Source organism: Stegodyphus dumicola, chromosome 9, assembly GCF_044657685.1.
Source record: "Stegodyphus dumicola isolate Sdum_Otavi_A_Nest chromosome 9, ASM4465768v1".
NCBI lineage: Eukaryota > Metazoa > Arthropoda > Arachnida > Araneae > Eresidae > Stegodyphus > Stegodyphus dumicola.
The window spans coordinates 81,701,510-81,720,849 of record NC_140776.1 but is presented as its reverse complement, the minus strand read 5'-3'; the positions used below and the strand labels follow the sequence as shown (position 1 = coordinate 81,720,849).

At 35.6% G+C, this 19,340-nt stretch overlaps 1 protein-coding gene across 1 annotated transcript in view; it reads right to left on the bottom strand.

The window, feature by feature from the left end:
- Positions 1 to 15,280: 15,280 nt before the first annotated feature.
- Positions 15,281 to 19,340, bottom strand: part of LOC118204715 (biogenesis of lysosome-related organelles complex 1 subunit 5-like) — a 30,273-nt gene continuing 26,213 nt past the window's right edge. The window contains exon 5 of the mRNA XM_085823682.1: positions 15,281 to 16,267. Coding sequence (XP_085679808.1) covers positions 16,073 to 16,267 — 195 coding nt within the window. The 3' untranslated portion in view covers positions 15,281 to 16,072. The remainder of the gene's footprint in view (positions 16,268 to 19,340) is intronic.

The window sequence follows — 19,340 nt, the reverse complement described above, 5'->3', positions numbered from 1 at the left end:
TTAAATATAAAAATTTCCAAAGTGTGCACTTGTGCTAGTCGTCAAAGTAATTCCTGAAAGCAAATAATTCCGTTTGTGTTCTCATTACAGCAGGAATACTGTTATTAAAACAGGTCTAGAAACTAGAGACCTGTCTCAAAACCTCTTTATTATTCCCAGAACAAATATTTTTAGAAAAACTGTATACAGAAGGCATTTTAGAATAAGAAATATTTTAGAAGCTCTATACCGAACAAGCTCTTTAGGCTAGGCGACTAGCGGTATGAGTTTCTCTCAGCAGAACAAAATCCATTTTTCGTGGAGGTAGGCAGAGAAACCGAGGACTTATTTTCTTCAGTGATCAAGCTGAGATTCAGTACACAGGGTAATTTTAGACGATTCGTCACCTGGAGAGAGCCTCTACCTCACTGTAACACCTCCAACTTAAGGGATTTCAATCACTTCGGTTGGAAGTGGAAGCCTTGCGTGAGGAAGGCATTGTGCCAGACAGTCGCACACCACTGCATATCTTCTATGGAGGTACTGCGCCCTCACAATGTTGCAGAAAGGAGGTTCTTGAACTGTGTATGACACTTTTCTGCGGAGCTGTTTGAGAGGACTTTATAAATGGCAGCGGGAGGTCATGCGGAGCAGCATGTCGACACTTTTCTACAAGATGGCATTCGTCATATATTGTGGTTAGTGAAGTTACCGGACCTAAATTCCATAGAATATATTTCGAATGCCTTAGTAAGAGCCATCACATGGTCTCAACAGCCTTCTAAATTCCTCCAGGCATTCAAATGCTCAATTATAGAAGAATAGGATTTGCTGCCACGAACTATGATAGATAACTTGAGAGCCATTTTGTGAAGGATCTAACAATGCTAATACAAAGAGTGCGACACTCGAGAGAGAGCAGAAGACCTAAAAGGCAGCATAAAATTACTTTGAGGGCCGCACGCGGCCCGTGGACTGCCAGTTTGACTTTGACACTGCTTTACTAGAAAACAGTTTATGTGATTAAAATTAATTCGGGATATCCAAATTGCTAGTTTCAAACATACGAAGTCAGAGTAGATGCAACATAGTGAAATCAGATTACTTCCCGTTAACTACCCCTACGAGGATCGCGTCGGCGAGGAGTCACACAAAGGAATGACCTAGCCCGTTTTTTTAACCCTGGGGCAGTACGATCCTTGGACAGGAAGCCATACTTACAACTAAGGCAAAACATTGCAGTACTAAAACAAAGACTTTAGTATATAACATAAAACAAATCAAATCAATAAATAAATGCATACATTTACAAATTTATATACACTACGTGACATTGAAAGTGCAACACCGAATGGCCGAAAAATTATGCAAATTTCAGCGTAGACGCACGTTGTCGAGTTATGCGAACGATGTGAAACGCGCAGCTTTCCAGAGCACATTGAAGAAGGACCCTTTGAAATGTTTTCTTGATATCTAAGTGACCCTAAATGGGCGAATCATGCAGCTACTCTAATATAAACCGTAGACTTGCTGGGATCACTGGCTGGTATCCTTGATTCTCACTAGTTATTTTCCTATAAAATAGCAATTTATCAATGACTTAGCAGTGGACCGCCCTGTTTCGAATAGCCGTTATGTCCACATGTCGAAATGTTCGGGGTCTTCAAGATATGCATAAATATCCTTGAATTCAATGTCCGTCTTCAGTTCTGAAATTATTGTTTCACAGGACTCAATTATTCTCGAAGTTAGCATCGTACATCTAACTGTATTTCCCTCTTCGTCAATCTTAATTCTTGATAGGGCATCTGCGACCACGTTTTCCTTCCCCGGTGTGTGTTTTATGAATAGGTTAAACTTCCATAGTTTTAACGTCCAACTTATAAGGCAGGTGAAAGATTTTTCCCGAAGACAAGCGACCAACTGCCGCATGGTCTGAGTGGACTGTTACCGGGACGCTTCCAAATTTCTGGACTTGCTAGTAATACAGCGAGAGTTTTTTTTTTTTTTTTTTTTTTCCCCGGTATTGTTTCGTTGAGCTTGATTCACCATTTTACTGAAGTAGGCAATTGGCTGCCCATTTTGGCAGAGGACGGCGCCAATTGCGAAATCAGAGGCATCTACTGCAATTTCTAAATTCTGGTCCCCTTCCGGGAACTTGAGAACTGGGACTTTAATTAATGCGTGCTTTAATTCTTCCAACGCACTGTTCGCTTCTGCAGCCTACGAGAATCTAGTTTTTTGCATATGAAAACCAGCAAGGGTTCAACTATCTTCGCAAAATCTTTGATGAATAACTCTATAATACCAGCACATGCCCAAAAAGGATGCTAACTTTTTGGTGGTACTACGAGGTGGATAACTGTTAATTGCTAAGATCTTAGAAATATCGGTTTCGATTCCTTTTTTTTTTTCGAGATCTTATACCTGAGATATCCAAGCTCCTTGGCCGCAAACTTGCATTTCTTCGAATTTACCTTGAGGCCGGCTTCATAGTTTCGCTCGTAACTATTTAGCATCTAAGTAGATGACTGCACTTTTGCCTAAGATGAGTCTTAATATGGTATCTATCACTTTCTAGAATGTAGCTGAAGCTCCGCCTAAGCCAAACGACATTAAAAAAAAAAAAAAAAAAAAAGGCATACACTCCTGACTTTGTTACTAAAGCTGTTTTCTCGACATCCTCGGGGTTTACCGCAATTTGAAAATATCCTGACGTCAGGTCTAGCATAGTCATATACTTAGTTGAATGAATTTTTCTTTTCCATCAATTATCGGCAGGGGATACGTTGGATATTTCGTTATACTATTTAATTTACAGTAATCAACGGCCTCCATGAATTCGGATCTGAGGGTGGGAGGCGATTTTTCTTTTTACGAAACTACCGGGCTTGCATAGGGGCTGCTACTCGGAAATGTTATTTTATTTGCCAGAATTTTTTTTTTTTTTTTTTTTTTTTTTTTTGTATGCTCTTCTAAAATTTCTTCCTTTACCTGGTCATAGCGATAAGGCTTAAACCGGACTGGGTGAGGGGCATTTCCAAAATTTATCTCATGCTGCATGACCTGACAGAAACCAGGTTTCTCATCGAATAATTGACAAAGTTATCTTACCAAATTTTCCAATTTCTCTTTCTGAGAGATGGTTCAGGTCAACATCTGGCATGGCCCCCTCTTCTTCTTCAACAGTATCCATCTGGACTTGTAAAGCGGAGCTCTTAAAATTTAATTTTGCGCTTGCTGCGCGTAAAATGTCGACCCAGAAAATAACCGAAGTTAGGAGGTCCTTCACTACCCCAAATTACACTTTTTTGTATCTCGTCCTTTATTTGCACGTCCAGCCTTATTTTTCCTATGCAGACACACTGTTTTCTTTGGGCGGTAATTACCTTCTGTCCCGTAGTTTTAAACAATCTGTAACGGATTAACTAAGTATTCAGGAACCTTGTAAACTACAAAGCGAATAATCGCTTAAATCCCAAAACAGAAACATACACTCAAGAAGGGTTAATTATCATTTATTGCTCAAAATAAAGATTAGCAGATGGCCCCTTTCTCAGGACTACAACAAAGCCTCCACTTGGGCTTAAACTCAAGAATGTAAGAAATAAGAACTTAACTAATAACTAACTAAAGAGATTTAGCCGAAGCTAACACAATTTCTAAACTAGTTGGCCGAAATATTAAATTAGCTAGTGAAGCTATTAAAGGCACGTAATACTGCCGAGCGTAGTAACAGCTCAGAGAGACGTAGCCAAAAGGCAAACGCGCGCTATTCAGGAAATCTAATTCTCCCTTTCGAAGTCAGTGAACTTCGACTTAAATACTACCCTGCTTCTCATTTGCATTTAATGCGATTCTAAAACCTTATTCTGGTACGGAATTGTAAGCTGAAGCTAGAAGAGATAGGAAAGGTGATTAAACTTAAAATAACTTTTATAAACATAGTTTCACAAAAAAAAAAAATAAAGTTAAATTAAATTTAAATACTTTTCTTGCGCCATTGCTGCAAGGAATGAAATTTGACTTTAACAAATATTCTCTATTCGAATAAAGCAAATGCAATGATAAAATTTAAAATTTAGCTAAGAAATTTTTTGCAAAGAAATAAAAATTATAATTGTTGCTGCGAACTAATTTACAATATCATTTAAATTCTAAGAGCATCTGCTAATAAATTGCACCTATCCAAAACCATGAAAAAATATATTATTCGAAAGCATTAAATTTATTATTCCTAAAAATTGCATAGGTGAATAAATGTTGAGCAGGCAGGAGACAGATTTATCAAGGTTAAATTGCCCCCAAACCTAACTTTTCAATTACTCTATTCGTGTTTCATCCTCCATATAGGCAAGGGTAAAAGGAAAATTCAAAACCAAAAGTAATATCAAATGTTGTGAATTACAAAAAATAAATAAGTAAACAGTAGAATTTTGAGAAAATTGCAGGTAAATGACTAGAGTTAAAATTAATTAATTAATTTAATTAATTAAAAGTCAATTAAAAGTAGAAAACCCAAATAATTTAGAAACTCTTGCCTACAGGAAACTTCCCCAATATGAATTATGCATGTAAACCTAAAATAAACTATATACAAACCTTTGAGAGCTATTGTAAATGTTGTAAATTTTAGAAAGGTAAAATGTTTTGTTTTGTGTGCAAAAATGTTGCTAACTTTGAGTCATTGTTAAAAAGTGTAAAAAGTAAAAAATGTACTGCTACTGTTTGTGAAAATAGATGTTGCAAACTACTAAAGAGTAAAAATGTTTTGAAAAAAAAAATTAGAAAAAATAATTCAATTTAAATTTTTTAAATTTTTATTTTTACTTTTTTTTTTTTTCCCCCAGAACCATTTCTTCAAAAATATTTTTACTCTTTAGTAGTTTTCAACATCTATTTTCACAAACAGTAGCAGTACATTTTCTGTACTTTTTACACTTTTAACAATGACTCAAAGTTAGCAAGATTTTTGCACACAAATATTTTACATTTTTAAAATTTACAACATTTACAATAGCTCTCACAGGTAGCATAGCAGTAACAAATTACTACAGTAACAAATTACTCTTTTGCAAATGCTAGTACAACTCAGAAATTCAAATAGGTAGATCTGGGTAAGTTAAATTAAAACTTGCTATTTACTAGCCTTTTTATTATTATTTTTATTGTTGTATATATTTCATTTTAGGTTTACATGCATAATTTGTGTTGAGGAACTTTCTTGTAGGCAAGAGTTTCTAAATTACTTTGGTTTTCTACTCTTAATTGACTTAATTAATTTTATTAATTAATTAATTTTAAATCTAGTCATTAACCTGCTATTTTCTCAAACATCCAATGATTAATTTTTTGTTTTTGTAATTCACAACATTTGATATTACTTTTGGTTTTGAATTTTACTTTTATTCTTGCCTTATGGATGACGGAACATGAATTGAGTAGTTGAAGAGTTAGGTTTGGGAGCAATTTCCCCTTGATAAGTCTGCCTCCTGCCTGCTCAACAATTATTCACCTATGCAATTTTTAGGAATAATAAATTTAATGTTTTCGAATAATATATTTTTCATGGTTTTGGATAGGTGCAATTTATTAGCAGATGCTCTTAGAATTTAAATGATATTGTATATTAGTTCGCAGCAACAATTATAATTATTTTTATTTCTTTGCAAAAAATTTCTTATTTTAAATTTTAATTTTATATTTGCTTTATACGAATAGAGAATATTTGTTAAATTTTATAAACTTAGGATATACCTTGCAGTGTCTTTACTTATATATATAATTCATTTAATTTAAATTATATTTTAATTAAACATTGATTTAAGAACTATTCCGTATAGTGGTTAGTACAACTGTATCAATATAAATATACACTGAAATGACAAAAGTCATGGGATAGCAATATGCAAATATACAGATGGCAGTAGTATCGCGTAGAAAATGTATAAATGCGAAGTGCTTTGGAAGGGCTTTCATTTGTGTTTAAGTTATTCATGTGAAGAGGCTTTGATGTGATTATGGCCGCACGACGAGAATTAACAGACTTTGAACGCGGAATGGTAGTTGGAGCTAGACGCATGACCATTTCGGATATCGTTAGGGAATTCAACATTCTGAGATCCACAGTGTCAAGAGTGTGCCGAGAGTATCTAATTTCAGGCATAACATCCCACCATGGACAGCGCAGTGGCCGACCACCTGCACTTAACGACCGAGACCAGCGACGTCTGCGTAGAGTTGTCAATGTTCACAGACAAGCAACACTGCGTCAAATAACCGCAGAAATCAATGTGGGACGTGTCCGATAGAACACAGTGCGGCGAAATTTGTCTTCCTTGGGCTATGCCAACAGAAGATCGACTCGAGTGCCTTTACTGGCAGCACGGCATCGCCTGCAGCGACTCTCGTGGGTTCGTGAGCATATCGGTTGGTCCCTAAACGAATGGAAAACCGTGGCTTTGTCAGATGAGTCACGATTTCAGTTGGTAAGAGCTGATGGTAGGGTTCGAGTGTGGCGCAGACCCCACGAAGCCATGGACCCAAATTGTAAACAAGGCACTGTTCAAGCTGGTGGTGGTTCCATAATGGTCTGGGCTGTTTTTACATGGCATGGACTCGGTCCTCTGGTGCAACGGAACCGATCATTGACTGGAAATGGATACTTTCAGCTACTTGGAGATCACTTACAGCCATTCATGGACTTCATGTACTCAAACAACGATGGGATTTTTATGGATGACAATGCCCCATGTCACCGGGCCACAATTGTTCGCGATTGGTTAGGACATTCTGGACAATTCCAGCGAATGATCTGGCCACCTAGATCGCCCGACATGAATCCCATCGAACATTTATGGGACATTATCGAGAGGTCAGTTCGTGCCCGAAACCCTGCACCATCAACACTTTCACAATTATGGACGTCTATAGAGGCAGCATGGCTCAATATTCCTGCAGGGGACTTCCAACGACTTGTTGAGTCCATGCCACGTCGAGTTGCTGCACTTCGTCGGGCAAAAGGAGGACCGACAAAATATTAGGAGGTATCCCATGAGTTTTGTCACTTCAGTGTAAGTTAAATGAACCTAAAGTTATCCGAACAACCCAACCGTGGACCTTCCAATTAAATGCCATATTTAGTTGGTTTAACACTCATTTATTTATTTTTTTTTTCATTTAAACAGTACAAAAAGGGAATATTATTTTAAGATATCTGGAATCTTGTTAATAACCCAAAATCATTTTAAAGCAGAGAGTAAACGTAAATTCTGCCAACATAAAGCAAGACGTGTAAGCTCATGAACTCGTAAAGTTCAATGAATCAATAGTCCAAAATGTCCTTAACTACTGCGATAGTCTCTTCATCACGGACAGGATACGCTTCAAGCCAAGATGAAGGTGTATTTGTTGCCATAATTAGTTCGTGGCAGACAGGATGCCAATCGTGATGCGTCCGAAAGGCGCTTCTACATTGTAACATTGCAACTTCCCACAGGTACAATGCGTAACACTTTTCACTATTATGGTACATGTTAGGCATACAATTATATTAAGGATGTGCTATAATAATCAGGCACAGATGTAAAGATGATAAAATACATTACAAATTGTGGAATACATTAAATGAGTTCTGGATTAATCATTATATTAAATATAATTAAAAACAAAAAACAACAACAAAAACAAGACATTAAGTAAATTTATATATGTGCAGAGCGGGCTGCTGACGGCAGGGTGTCCAAAGAAAGAAGTCACTCCAGGCTGCCAGCAATGCTTTTGGCAATGGTAGTCTCTAATGCAGCTGAGCGCATATTTGTTCTCAATTGTGTTCTTAAACCATGTCGGCATATTGATTGCAGTTGATCTTTTCAAATGTGAATTCCCTGTGCGCGAGCAGTCAAACAGATAGTGATCTGGGTCACCAGTACTGCCACAAATACATTGGTCACTGTCTCTTAGGCGAACTCTGTGAAGATAGGACATATATAGGCCATGCCCTGTCAGATACTGTGTGAGGTGCAAAGAGCTGCTATTTAAATTGTGGTTAACTTTTGGTTTGAATTCATACAGTCTTCTGCCTGTGATGCTTTTCTCCCAGTAGTTTTGCCACTGCTTCATTAGTTCACATTTGAGAGTAGTTTTCAGATATGAGTGCAGAAAGGCACACCCATGCTACTTACGCGGGGTTCATTGGCTGCGACTTTCGCAATCATATCCGCTGCTTCATTTCCTTTAATCCCTGTATGGGCTGGAACCCATTGTAGTTGGGGCCTCAAACTTGCAGGAATCGAAAATAATAGTTTCTGTATGTCTCTGACATTGGGATGTCTACCGCGGGCACCCTGGATGGCCTGCAAGCTTGACATCGAGTCTGTGTAAATTACTTTATAACTGCCATTGTTAGCAGTAAAGTCCAGAGCTGCCTTTAGGGCTGTAAGTTCTGCCTGAAATGCCGAGTTACTTGGATAAAGCTTCTTAGCCCATGAATGGATTATGTGGTCACCCTCCATTGCACACCAGGCTCTGCCAGTCCCGAGTACTACTTTGGAGCCATCAGTATATACGGCTAAATATTGTAATGCATTGGGAGGATTACAGTTTACTTCTATATCGAAGTCTGCGGCGTGGCAGGAGTGTGGGCAATGTGATTCTCGTAGTCCGAGGTTTCAAGAGCCTTACTCCAAATAGTAACATCTTGTTTTAGTCTGATCACTCTCACCACAACACTCTTACTCTGTACTATCAAGCGCAGGGGCAGAAGCCCAGCCAATACATTTAATGCAGTTGTAGGAGAGGTACGGATACCTCTGCAGATGCCCAGAAGAAATGGTCTTTGCGCGGAGTTTAATGCATGTTGCATGTTAATCCTGACATTGACGCCCCATATGGAAACGCCATGAATAGCTGTGCATTCAGCGACTGTGGCATACCATATTTTGAACATCTGTGAGGAGACACCCCAGCTACCAGCAGCTGTTCTCCGCACTGTATTAGACAATTTATGACTACCTATTAGACTTTCTTTAAGATCCTTGATGTGAGGGAGCCAGGAGAATATCTCGTCTATAATCACACTCAAGTAGCGGAAATGTCTCACGAATTGTATGTTTCTGCCATGAAGGTTTACGCACCGGGCACGCTCCTGCCTTTTTCCTGGGCTAATAAGCATTCCTTTTGTTTTGGCTCTTAAAATTTGGAGCTTATGTTCACTGGCCCAGCAGACTATTTTGTCTAACACTTTTTGGGAATTTACCTCATAGCTTTTACGGCTGTGACCGTTTGAAATTAGCAAGAAGTCGCCAGCATACGCTATTATTTCTGATGTTTCATCATCATCAAACAGGTTGAGCGCGGTGTCTGCTACCAGGTTCACAGAAGTGGACTTAGGCAGGAGCTCTGCGGGCAGCCTTTCGCCACCTTTTGCGTGTGGACACCTCCGTCCGTTGTAGCTTGACTTCGTCTTTCACTGAGGTAGCTGTAGATCAAATCAAATAAAGCTTTGGAACAATTGATATCTTTTAGACATTTCAAAACATCATGCCACCACAAGGAATCGAAGGAACCTTGAATGTATATGCTGATGACAACAGTATGCAATTTATTCCGCTTGTTTCCAAGTACCGTGTTCCGTAGGTGATTCAGTGCGCGATCCACTGACTTTCCTGCAATAAAGCCATAATGCATAGTATTTATGAGTTTATTAGCATGAATGTAAAAATTCAGTCTTTGAAGTACTATTCTTTCGAGGATTTTCCCATGGCTGGGATCAGGCAGATGGGCATATAAGAAGCAGCCTCGTTTGGATCTTTTCTCCCTTTAGGAAGAGGGCAACTTCTGCTATTTTTGTGCCTCCTAGAAAGTGGCGAATTCTCCAGCATGCCTGTAAATAGGAGAAAAGTATTGCCGGATGCGTGCTATGCATACTTCTGAGAATGCCGTTATCAAGCCCATCCGGACCTGGAGCTTTACTTGGATTGATTTTCTTGATTATGCATTCAGTTCCTTACTTGCTGGATGGGGTCAGAATCAGCAATGGACGAAGTATAATATTGTTCAATACTAGTTTGTACTTCCTTCTGCGCTGTAGTGTCTTGATGGGGAACATCATGCTGGAAAATCGTTTCCAGTATTATGTGTCACTATCTGGGAACTAGTTTTGGCATTCTGACAGATTGACGTAGTTAAGACTAGTAGATTTGAAGACCTTATCATGAGCAACTTTGAATAGTCTACCAAATTTTTCTTGTGCGTTCGTACAATATTTCTGCCAACATTCCAGTTTAGCCTTTGAAATCTTTCATTTATAAACTGCGCGGTTTCTCTTGAATATCATTCCCAGGGCCTCTCTTTCATTTGGATCGTGGCAACCTTGAAAACGGAGCCTAAGGGCTCGAACTCAACTCCGTTCGGCCACTAACTTGGAATTCCACCATGGAGTTTTATTTGGAATAGAGTGACTTCGCCGTTTAAGTACTTTATCACATACCATCTGCAATGTGTCTATTATCCTATTGTATGCCGTATCGAGCTCTTCTTTATCACTTGCATTTTCAAAGCCTGCTACTAAATTAGAAACATGGGGCGCTAAAGGGCTGCCAAATTTCTGGGAATTTATATATTTTGTTTTCCATCTATTTTTAACTGCGTAGTGGTGTTCTAAGTCAATGCCGAATCTAATAAAACGATGGTCACGTAATGATGGGCAATCACTCCAGACATTTAATTGTTTGTTCATGGGTAAATGAGAGTAGTTGCTAGTGTAATATCTGGTCAGCCCTCTGCCCGTGTGGTCCAGAAAGTTGGAGGACTGTCAGCTGAATTAACTATCGTCAGGCCATGGGATGTTATAAATCAAGAACTGGCTCTGCTCTTCTGTTTCCTTCCAGTGTGCCCCAAAGAGGGCTTGCGGCATTAAAATCTCCCGCAACAATTTTGCTGCGAAACGGAAGTGCAACTACATATTCTAGTTCAGTCAGTGCTGTGATATCATGTGAGGGTGAAATATAGACACTTGTGAAAGCAATGTTCCCATTAGGGTTCTCAAACTGAATGGTGATTGAGTATTCACCTTTGTACATTAGTATTTGTGTGAGCGGACCGTTGTACACTATTGCTGCTAGATTACTTACTGGTTGACTTAAATACTTTGAAAGAACTCATGCCTACAAATTTTCCATTTGCGATGTAATATTCTTGCACTAGGGCCACTGGAAAGTTATTTTCCATTATAATTTGGGCTGCGTTGTTTGTTGCAGTCTGGCATCTCTGAAGATTCCTCTGTAAGACGGAGAAACCCTGAAGTATACTGTGTACGAATGTTGATAAGCTGATAAAATTCAGTACCAACTGTTATTAATTCAGTACCCTGCATTTTGCTTAGTGTTGATAAGCTGCTTTGAGGCGACTGAGCTCTGCTTTGTATGCTGGGTATATTCCTGAACTTGCCGAGTGTATTATTTTGTATGCTGTGCCTAGTTTCTTATTTGAATCTTCTCAGTTAATACAGTGACGTGTAGTTGTAGTACACTTGCCAACTGCATGTCCTTTATCAGAAGTAGCACACGTGGGGGATGACCTGCAAGTGTGGCTGACGTGGCCCAGTGCTTTGCAGTTGTAACACCTCTTTACTTTGAAAAATTGTCTAAACATGCATGAGCTAAAAACCAATAAAAACACAGGGGTTGTCTTTTACAAGGTCAAAACTGCTGGTGTGAATATCTACAATCCAATTGTTATCACCTGGGGACTTACGTACAGGTGTCCTTGGTGTTATGTGGGACTGTGTAACTGACCGTGCAAAATTCACAAAAGCCTCACTAATATCATCAGTTGTGGCTGAGGCTGGCACACCATAAACTATCACTGAAGTTTTTCGAATGCTGAGAACTCTCACAGAAACTGTTAAAGAAAGCTTCTATTGATTTCGGGAGCACATCTCTGTGCACCCTAGCAGTGCATCGCACCAGCAATTCCTTGGCCCGGGTAGGGCGAACTTCTTCAACCATTATGCCTCAGGCTCTTTTGCTTATCTTGGAAGTAAACTGGACCCTAACCTGCTCAGGGGTTCGATCTGTGTTGTTGGGCTTAATTAGCAACATGTGTCCGAATTGCTTTTTTCCCAAGTCGCTTCATATGGCGTTTTTTTCTTTCAAACTTCAGTGAAAGGAAGCTTGTTTGCATCCGTCTGATATCGTGTATCTCCTGTACTAGAAGGGAGTTTCGTAACAGGTGCAGTAGGAGCAATGGTATTCAAAGTGTTGCACTGCTATTAAAATGCCTGGATTTGGCCCTGCAGCTGAGCGTAAAATATCTCTTGTTCAGCTATCGTGTTGGGGACTGTATTTACAAAGCTGGTTACTTTTTCCCTGATGGATGCATTGAGTTTTTTAGAATCTTTGGAATGTCTAATGAACAACTGTAATTGGTCACAAATAAGATTGATAGCCTCTATTCTGGAGACGGGAGTAGAAGAATTTGTTGTGTTCCTGTCTACCGAAGAGGTGCGTATGGAGCTAATTCGGTCCGCTGAACTGGTTGGTTTATCTGGATGCATATTTAAATCACAATAATGCACATAGGGTAACTATAAGCGCAGTACAAAGCACTGAAATTACAGTATTTGGTGGGAACACAAAGTAAGTGTAAGCACAGTAAATACCACTGAGGATATGGTATTAGGTAACATTTCTCGTGCTTGCAAGAACTAGCACTAATGGCAAGGAGGTGAACACTAACAAAGAGAAAACTGCCAGCAGCGCACTATAACATTATAAAATTGACAAATCGTAACTTAAACTTAGCAAATTACAATTGCAGGTACACAATAAAATTGCAGTTAAAAAAATTGTTAAGCAAATTAAAACACAGTTAATGACGATAAAATTCAGTACCAACTGTTATTAAGCACTCATTAATTTTAGCATATATTAACAATAATGAAAATAATAATTATTGTTACTGGTAATGAGGAGAATAAAATTATGTATGCTAGATAAATTAATGCACACTTAATAAGTTCATCAGTCAGCAGAATTTTTACAGTAGCTACTATTACAGAAATATTTATCACACAACCCTTAACATAAGAGCAATAGAATGTTCTTTGCTAGAGTCTGAATTTAGAATAAATTAATTCAAGTAGTGAACTGAACTAGTGAATACTTCGAGGTAATTAAATGCAGTCTACCTTTTCCAGTCTTCTCTCGATTGTGTATAATCCAAACAGTGGGAGTACTATAATATGTGGGAGTATTATAGCAAAACTAGGGTAGTTATCACATATCAAGGCAATGCCGTCGACTCAACACTATGACTCTTCCTCGTTTGGAACTGATGGCTGCTTTAGTAGCTACTAAATTGTCTAAGTATTTGACAGATTAGTTTTCTGAACTTTGCCATTAAGTATTCTTTAGTTAGCCAAATAGCTATTTATTGGATAAAGGGATGTGCCAGAAGTGCAAACCTTTTGTGTCGAGTTTCTGAGAACCTTGAGAGAAGTTTCCTTTCGTTACAGGGGCCTTTTTGACTCTCTCAATCTGAAAGTGTTTGGCCAGTAAATCAACAGACACATATTGACGAGGAGAGAGTTCAGAAGGAAGCAATGGAGCAAACCTCTCTTCAAGTTTCTGTTCAAGTCGTATAAACTTCAGCATTACTAGACTGAACCTGATTGAGTAGGCTGTCAAAGTGTGTCTGATTACAGATTATGTTTTGTGGCTTGTAAACAATATCAAACAAAGTTCAATTAAATTCAAAGGTCCATTAAATTCTGTTCAGATTTCGAGAGCTGAGTTTTACTAAATAAAAGTTATACAAAGAAAATGTGAAAAAATTTCTACACCTTTCAACTGGAAAACTACTGGATAAGACATCTACAATTTATTCACTTAGAAAACTTTATGCTTGCATTCCACAGATTTATTCCTCATCGCGGATTGTGCTCATTGATATACTCGGACAATGCTCTGTTCTCAAGTTGCAAAAAATCTGGAAGTGTATTCAACATCCACCTGTACAAAATGGGTTTTCCTCTCACGGTATAACATGGAAATACACTATTGAAAAGGGGGCATGTTGGGGAGGGTTCTGGGAGAAGCATTTTAGAACAATCAAAATTTGTTTAAGCATAGTAGTTTGGCATTCTAGTCTCTTTTTGAAAAGAACTAGATACAGTTTTTATTAAAATTGAAGCCATGATTAATACAATAACATACATTGATAATGATCTTCAGAGCCCGTACCACTAATAATATACGTCTATAATGACCTTCAGAGCCCTTACCACTACTAAGATACGTCTATAATGACCTTAAGAGCCCTTACCACTAATAAAATATGTCTATAATGACCTTCAGAGCCCTTATCACTAACTCCTGCTCATTTCTTAATTGGTAAACATTTACTTTCTCTTCCAGTTACAAGAGTATCCAGAGACCTGATTGGATCTAGACATTCCTTGATATTCCCTCGCTCAAGTTAACCTGATTTCACCTGTACTGTACAATAGGAGTTTGGTTCTTGTTGAACACTTCGTATTCTGAATTCTGTAAAAGAGCCTCGTGTGCAATACAAGCAAGCTGCTATGGCAGATATGGATTGGTTCCTAACTTTTTTAGGTTCCAAAATTTCGCACCTCGAAGTAATACAGGAAGAATGAAGATTCCTCACTGAGACGGAATGAGATCTCGGTCTTCCAAGTGCCCATGTTCAGTTGGCGGACTACGTTATTCAAAACTGGATGGCTCTAGGTACCATTGTTTTATCATAATGCGAGAAACATACATACATTTATGCAGATTCTTCATTATTTAATTTCTTTAAATATAACACAGGGCGATAATATTTGGTGGCAACAATTTGAAAAGTGAAACGGACATTTAAAGTTTTCAATGCAAAATGACAAAACGAAATTAACAGCCCTCCTGGGCTAACACCCTTTGGGCTAAATATAATTTTAAAATATTAGAATTACAGTTTTACTTCAAAAATAAACATTGGACATTTCTGTTATTATTTTGTTGCAACATTTTTACTCTCCACAGAATCTTGCCAACAAAATTTTCAGTTAGCATTGTTGTTAATGATGTTCCGAAGGGGTTTGATCGTACCCAAGAAATGGTAAGGAATTGCTACTACTAAGAAATTTAAGCAATAATTAAGTATAACGGAAAATGTCAGAAATAGCCTCATGGAGCAAAAAACTCAAGACTGGTAGGCATATCTCTCTTTTCTGCTCAGTCCTTGATATATAATTCTTTTATAATACAAATACAAACATGTATACATAAAATAAGCAAAAGATATTTCAATTTTCTTTAATTATAATCATTTTACAACGAAAATAACTGATACATAAAAATTACTGCATTTCCATCAAAAAGGCAGATACAATATCAGTTTGAAGCTAATCACCAACAATTTCATAATTATTTTTACACATAAAAATATTTTTTCATTAAATAATTAAATCTATTTTTAAATGAATGCTTTGTTATAATAAATTTGCAATAATTTAAAAAAGAAAATATTTTGATACTTTGAAACGTAAATAAAACACTAATCTCTTTTCCATAATATTTAAATAAAAGTGGAATGTGCAAATATAAATTAAAACTTTAGAAATTAATAAATATATCTAACAAAACAACAGTTTTAAAAAATCATAACCATACAATAAATATATTATCTTCAGCAACACAATTCACATAATACTTATATGTATCATATTTCACATAATTATCTTAATTATAGACATAACTTTATAGAAAAATAATTTATCAATAAGACATGATCAATATGGAATTAAAAATATTCACATTATATAATATTTTATCACATGCTAATCACCAGGAAAGATTTAAAACAGTTACATCATATCAAAAAAATTTTATCAAATTTAATGATATTACAGAAATGAAAACTCTAATTTTAATCAAGGTTAGAAATATCACTCAGAAAATCATAATGAAGCTAATCACAGGTAAGCTAATACTAAATATTTTCCAGAATACTTCCAGGGAACATTCATTAACTTTTTTATAATTTTCAGATTATATAAGCCATTACAAAACACAGGTATTTCCTTTGCATTCTAATCTTTAGAACTGTTATGAGAATGTTCAGGAGATATATGCATTGCAATTTCTAATTTATTATAATGATTTTTAAGCTCTTGTTCTTTGTTAGCAAAAGTTTCATTCACAGCTGCACTTTTAGCTTGTAAATCATCAATGAAAGATACCCATTCTTGCTTCCGTTGTTCTCGTCTTTGTTCAAGAATTTTTTTCTGTGGTATTATTAAAAAAAAAAAAAAAAAAAAAAAAAAAAAAAGAGAGAGAGAGAGAGAGAGAAAGAAAGAAATGAGACATTTAGATGCAATAAGATCATCAAGCATAATAAAACCCAGGATTTAATGCCTGAAAATTTAAGTTAATATGGAAAATAAAACCACATTTTCTTATGTATATGAATACCAATTCTTTAATAAACATTTTGGGTATAAAGCACATTTTAATATAAAAAAATATTACTAAATACAAATTTATATTTATCACAAATATTATTTATTCATACTCATATAATCATACTTTGCACATCCTATATAGTTAAAAAGTTTTCAGTGTCGCATTTGTGTTTACAAAGATGGCTGAAAGAAATATGTTTAATATCCCTATTCAAAGTTACTAATTTTGTATGGATTTCACTTACTGTATTTGCTGGCATATATGACACACTTTTTTCCTTTGAAAATAGGTCTGAAAAATGGGGTACATCTTATACGTCAATACTCGGCTTTTGATTACATTCATTTCTGGAAATTTGCTCTGAGTGTGGGAATATGAGTTATGTAGAGCTCAGTGAATGTGCTGTCATTGACGATCACAGCTAGGTTCGTTTAAACTTTCCAACTTTTGTGAACCACTTTTAAGTGTATGAAATTTCTACTTTTTAATTTTCTTAAATTTGTTGGCAAGTTATGGCTCAAAATCAACACCAGCTTTGCTATAACGTAGCATACAAGCTAAGTGTGATTGCATATTCTAAAGAACATGGAAACTGGGCTGCAGAGAGGTATTTTGAGCTACCCCCAATTGAGAAAATGATAAGAATGTGACAGAATCAGGAAGAGCATCTTAAAAAGAGCAACTCACAATAAGCATATCCTATGAAGGGGAACTGCACAATGGCCTGAACTTAAAGCAGAGCTGAATGCTTGGATTTTAGATCATAGAAAAGTGGGACTTTCAGTCTCTACAAAAATGATTATTCATCAAGCGAAAGCGATAGTGACTGTTAGAGAGATTGCCAATTTTACTGGATCAACATCATGGTGTTCAACCCAGGCAGCTTGCATTCGTAAATTGCACGAGAAAAATATGTGCAATTTACGAATGGTCTTTCGTATAGAAAACGTTCAAGTTGAACGTAAAAATATCATAAAAAGTGTCCAGTGGCAATTACTAAATATATATTTAGTAAAAATTTACGTAAATTTCCTTGATTTTTTACTGTACATAAACGTATATATTAGATAAAAATTATGGTAGATATTCCCCGTATTTTACGGTACAAAAACGTATAAATTTGATGGAAATTAACGTATATATTTCCCGTATTTTACGGTACAAAAACGTATATATTTGATAGTAATTGACCTAAATCTTCCCTATGTTTTCTTTGCATATGCGAATGACTGGTAAAAATTTAATCCGATGTCTTCTCCACTTTACTGTGTATAAATGCACATTTTTTGGTAAAAAATTTGCATAAATCTCCAGTTACCTTTTCACTGCATTTTTCGTAAAATGTACTTATTTTAATCTCATATTTTTTATATAAATCTATGCAAAAACTTTCTACATGCTATGATTAAAAGGTAAAATCATATTTATATCAAAGTCTTACATATCTGCCTTTTAGTTATGTACAGCAATATGGAATATATATAACTGGAAAATTTAAATGCACTAGTAAATGCAAAAAAATAAATTTCTATTAAAAAATTACATAACACTTAAAGGCCTAACACCACTTTTAGTATTTCATTTCAGTGACTACAAAATATGCAATAAATTTCGTACAGATCAATTTACTTTTAATTTAATTTACTTTTGTTTACTAAATTCATTTCATAAATTTAAATTTAGTAAACAACTGTAGCAAACAGTTGTTTACTAAATTCATTATTACTAAATAACACTTTAAATAAATTATTTACTTTTCCGAAGGACATTTTTTTATGCCATGTAAATGAACGATAGCATTAATTGATTTAAAACATAGAACTCAGGTTTACAAAATTTATTGCATATTTTGTAGTCACTTTGAAATGAAATATTAAAGGTGATTTTCAGCCTTTAAGTGTTACGTAATTTTTGAATAGAAATTATTTTTTTTGGCATTTAAATTTTTCAGTTATATATATTCCATATTGCTGTACATAACTAAAAGGCAGATATGTAAGAATTTGATATAAAAATGACATTTTATCTTTTAATCAGCATGCAGAAAGTTTTTGCATAGATTTATATAAAAAATATGAGATTAAAATAAGTACATTTTACGAAAAATGCAGTAAAAAGGTAATTAGAGGTTTATGCAAATTTTTTACCAAAAATGTGCATTTATACACAGTAAAGCGGAGAAGACATCAGACTAAATTTTTACCAAAGTCATTCGTATATGCAAAGAAAACATAGGGAAGATTTAAGTCAATTATTATCAAATATATAAGTTTTCGTAGCGTAAAATACGGGGAATATCTACGTTAATTTCTATCTAAAGTACAATATAGTCAAAACACTATGTACATATAACAAAATTTACCAAATTCAGTAAACGACTGTAGCACAAAAGAAAACATCATACGTTTAGATTATTTGAATGAATGTGCTAAATTTTAAAATATAGACCAGGAAATTGTAGAAAACTTACCTTTTCCAATAGTTACCAAGTTGACTTTGTTATCTTCCTTGAAGATGAATGTTTAATGTCACAAATATTGCATTATCTTCAGATAATACACAAATATATACATATTTATTTATTAAAATTTAGTTTATCCCAAACATGTTAAAGAAGATATTAATTTGCATGCAAGTTATTCGAGTAACTTCTGTTTTAATTACATACATAATTATGATATGTAAAAATTTTACATTTATCAGTCAATCTTGCAATGTATTGTAATCTATTATTGTTGTCTTTCTCAGTTTAAAATCTTATAAATATATCAGATCAGTACTAAAAGTTCACCTCTACAAAAGAAATGCTTTATCGAGGCATTTTTAAAAAGTTCCCTTTTACAATGTAACTGTTAATTTCATAAATATGTTCATAAAATTATGCAAATTCAAAAT